The following is a 4,254-nucleotide window of genomic DNA, read 5'->3' as shown; positions in this document are numbered from 1 at the left end:
AGGTTTTGTAGTGACAGTGACGATATATAAGATGCAGCTGGTGTAGAGTGGTGGGTAATTGTGCTGCCTCTCACGTCCAGGCAAGCACTGCATGCTACACTAATATGAGTCGCAACATTACATTCACCTAAGTCTGTAACATCAGTATATATATATATATATATATATATATATATATATATATATATATATATATATCTCGCTGCTGTCAGAAGTAAACCTCGTATCTCATTTTTTGTCACTTTTCAGTTTCTGACATAATATGAAAATGCCTGTTGCTTTTTACATTGTGTGTAAATTTCATGATGAATGGACCAAAAGAAATGACCCAAAATGACTTGGAAAAAAGTCTGGTTCCATTGACTTACATTAAAAGTAAGGTATGTTTTTTCCTTCTCCTGTAAAGTTACCATTTTGGAGATGCGAGCTATCTTCCGACAACAGTGATATATACATATATATATATATTCAGACAGATATACATCAGAGTGTTTACTAAACCTCAAAGACATGTGACCTGACTGTACAGTAAAACTAATAGTCTGCCCCACCTATAACGATGGAAAATTAAGGTTTCTGCTATACGTTTATAATGTCAGAGGAGCGTAAAGTTGATTTAACTCCACTGGGCAGATATACACTTTATTTTACAGTGTGTGAGACAGTACAGCTCAGGCGGTGGCGTTAAAGCTCTCATTTCCTCCTTTAACTGTGTTGTTTCATCAAGGACGCTGAGTTCTTCCGTTTGAGTGCTTCATTCGATTTCACTCGATCGCTTCTTCAGAACATTGTACTGTCTTTCACATCTGATGAACTGACTTTTCTTTGTAAACTAAGAGACCTAAATGCAATGTGGAATTCACAGCTTAACAACTAGCTGACAAAGTGCTTCTGCTCTTCTTTTCCTCCCAGGGCATAAAATTAACTCTTTTGTGGGTTTAATGGGGAAAAGAAGCCAGGAGGAACCAGGTAAGCATGAAAGAAAACCAGAGCTAACCCAAAATCTTTGTTTATAAGAACCAAAATGGTGCAAAACACCCATTTTGTCCACTTACTAGTGGGAAAATTGAATTTGAAGGTATGTTTATAACACTTTTTGTCTTCATTTTCAGAATCGTACGAATGGGCCACGCTACAGAACTACGAGGCAAGGCGTTAACACACAAAGCAACCTCCATCGTGTCCGCTTCTGATGCTCTTCATGCTCAACAGAGTGGAGAAATCTCATCTCATGCCTTTTTTTTATTAAAAAACACACTTATTTAGGTTGTTTCAGTTCTAAAGTCCAATAAAAAATGCTCTGTTTTCACCTCGTGGTGGTGTAGCAGTACCTGTGCCAATTTACGTTTGTAGTAAGAAGGGAACAGACATTTTTACACTGTCCAACTGTGATCAAACATGTTACTTAATGTTAAAGTCTTATACGACAACTGGACTATTAAAGCGGAGCTCTACTGTGGGGTTTATGAGAAACTTGCACTGCCAATCTCTCTGCATAGTGCCTCATGTTCGAAATCACGACTGATTGTTCTGTAAATACACTTTCATATAGCCAGATATGGGCATGTGCTCAACCTGACACCCTAACATCTCCTGTCAGTACGATAATCAATGTGACTGTGGCTTAAACATTAAAATTATTTTCCTTATTGGTGACATTTTTGATTCTATATTTTATTATTGATCCAATAAACATTATCTAACCTGTGCTTTAGTCATGGACTGATTATACACTCTCAAAACATGATAACAGAACAGATAAACAACAAAATGACCTCAACAGTGAGTAAAAGGCTGTTAAAGTGGAACTCCACCCTTTTTGTTCAGAATGTCAGCACAGTTCAGTGGCTAGGATGTAAACAATGTTATTCAGAATGGTTTGATGTGAAAAGCTCTGTTCTAGAGAGACTTACCAAGTCAGCAGTGGTGGAACCAGATGTCTGAAGCATTTAATGCCTCTAAAAGCTCCCTCACAGGATGTTAGGTTTTGAAGTAAATACAGGGTGAGGCAAAATAGTTCCCAAAGGAAACTTTTTTTTTTTCAGATTTTCCACTATTTTACCATATATAACCAATCAATATTACATTTAACAACTTAGAACGTTTGTTGGTCATTTTGATAGTAAATACAATAAATGATGATGTTCATAGATATCACACCATCTGTTTCTACCACCACTGTAAAGAAATCAGACTCGCTGAGTTTCTCTACAGTGAACCATTTCACATTAAACCACTCTGACTGACTTTGTTTACAACAGAGTTAACCAGGTATTTTATAAAATAGGTGGATTCCCCTTTAACACATTGTCTTTGGGAGTGTATACATTGTTGACTTGGGTATATGAGTCAAAACGATTCATTTGCCTTATTTTATTGTGTAAATTTATATTTTATTATTATAAATGTGATGTATATTCTGCACATTAGGGCAGCCCATTCTTCTGTTTAAGTATACAACATGCCCCCTAGTGGTATGAGGAAGAATAGCCACAAAAGAGCACACAGTAGTTTACAAAGATATTATAAATTATTGTTTAATAAATAGGCATACAAGTGAGAAAAATACTTCATTCTCAAAGAAGAATCCTGACCTTATAACTTATTTCATATCTTAGAAAATTTCATCCAATAACAAGTAGGGAATAAAGTACATAGATACATACATGGTGATGATATCTCTTGAATATAACTGGCTCAGTGATGACAGCTGGATCTCAAGCTGAACTGACCATCAAGCTCAGCTGAAGCTCGACTGACCAAATGAAGTCACTGTGTCAGTAAACCATCCATAGTGTTTACAGAATCCAAAGCAGATCCTATCCCAGTTTTCTTGACAGAATTCTTCTGGTTACTTGTCCATCACTCTTAAAAGGGAAGGCGCAGAAGGATAAGCGGTTTAGATGATGTATGTATGTATATGTGTGTGTATATATATATATATATATATATATATATATATATATATATATATATATATATATATATATAATGCACAAATTATTTAAACCCTATATTTAATTAATAATATTACAAAAAAAAAAAAATATTAAGGCTTTTGAACTTTGCTGCTTCGTCTCAGTCCATCTTAAATGAGCTCGGGCCCAGAGAAGGCGGCAGCGTTTCTGGATCCTGTTTATATATGGTTTCTTCTTTGCATGGTACAGTTTTAACTTGCATTTGTGGATGCGGCAATGAACTGTGTTCACAGGCAAAGGTTTTAGGAAGTGTGCCTGAACCCACACAGTGGTTTACACTGCAGAATCATATCTGGTTTTTAAACAGTGCCACCTGAGGGCCTGAAGATCACAGCCAGCCAATACTGGTTTTCAGTCTTGTCCCTTGCATGCAGAGATTTCTCTAGATTCTTTTAATCTTTTAATGATATAATGTACCGTAGGTGATGAAATCCCCAAGTTCTTTGCTATTTTACATTAAAAACACTATTATTCTTGAGAAACATAGTCTTTCACAGAGTGGTGAACCCCTTTACTTCTGAAAGACTCAGCTTCTCTGGAATGCTCTGTTGTAAACTAGATCATGTGACTGACCTGTTGCTAATTAACCTAATTAGTTGTGAGATGTTCCACCATGTTTTTGAAATGTGTCACCGGAATCATATTCATAATGGGCCCATACTTTTCAAAATACAATAAAATTTCTCAATTTCAACATTGCAAATGGCAAATGTCTTTGTATTATTTGCAATTAAATTTAGGGTTTAAAAGGTTTATTTACATTTTGCTCAGCACCCCACTTTTTTGGTAATGGGGTTGTAAACACTGTCAACGTTTTAAAACAATTCATTCACTCCCCCAGTCCATATGTGCAAACTAAGCTACAAAAACAGCTCATTTTGTGATAGCGGTGATGTCACAAAAAACAATGCATTTATGCACTTACATATATCCACCTATCTAGCCTGCATTTTAAATGAGGCAGTAAACAGGACAGCCAATCAGAAAAGACCTAATTTACATATCAGTTTTAAAGGAAGAGCCTGTTTAATGTTAAGTCATAAGGACAGGCTGGAAAAATGGTCACGTAAAAATTAATTGTGTCTGTTTTTGGTTTAAAAACCACACAAACTTTATAAGTTAGGAAACTATAAAATGCAAGAAAAACATCATTTGGGCCCTTTAAAAATGAAAGGTTCTTGGTTTGGAAGTCCAGTTCAGTTCTGGGGGAAAACAAAAAGAATGGTGTGGAAAACGTTTATTAGGTGGAAGACTTTAATAGGGTTCCTCCCACTCA

The 4,254-nt window shown here is 35.8% G+C and overlaps 1 protein-coding gene across 2 annotated transcripts in view; it reads left to right on the top strand.

Moving 5' to 3' along the window:
• The window catches only part of tac1 (tachykinin precursor 1), a 6,093-nt gene extending 4,386 nt beyond the window's left edge, over window positions 1–1,707 (top strand). For both annotated transcript variants that reach the window (XM_036565934.1, XM_036565933.1), the window contains exons 4-5: window positions 913–969; window positions 1,113–1,707. In XM_036565934.1, coding sequence (XP_036421827.1) covers window positions 913–969; window positions 1,113–1,159 — 104 coding nt within the window. In that variant the 3' untranslated portion in view covers window positions 1,160–1,707. The remainder of the gene's footprint in view (window positions 1–912; window positions 970–1,112) is intronic.
• Window positions 1,708–4,254: the final 2,547 nt, after the last annotated feature.

The sequence above is a fragment of the Colossoma macropomum genome, unplaced genomic scaffold, assembly GCF_904425465.1.
Source record: "Colossoma macropomum unplaced genomic scaffold, Colossoma_macropomum, whole genome shotgun sequence".
NCBI lineage: Eukaryota > Metazoa > Chordata > Actinopteri > Characiformes > Serrasalmidae > Colossoma > Colossoma macropomum.
This window is presented reverse-complemented; position numbering and strand designations above follow the sequence as displayed.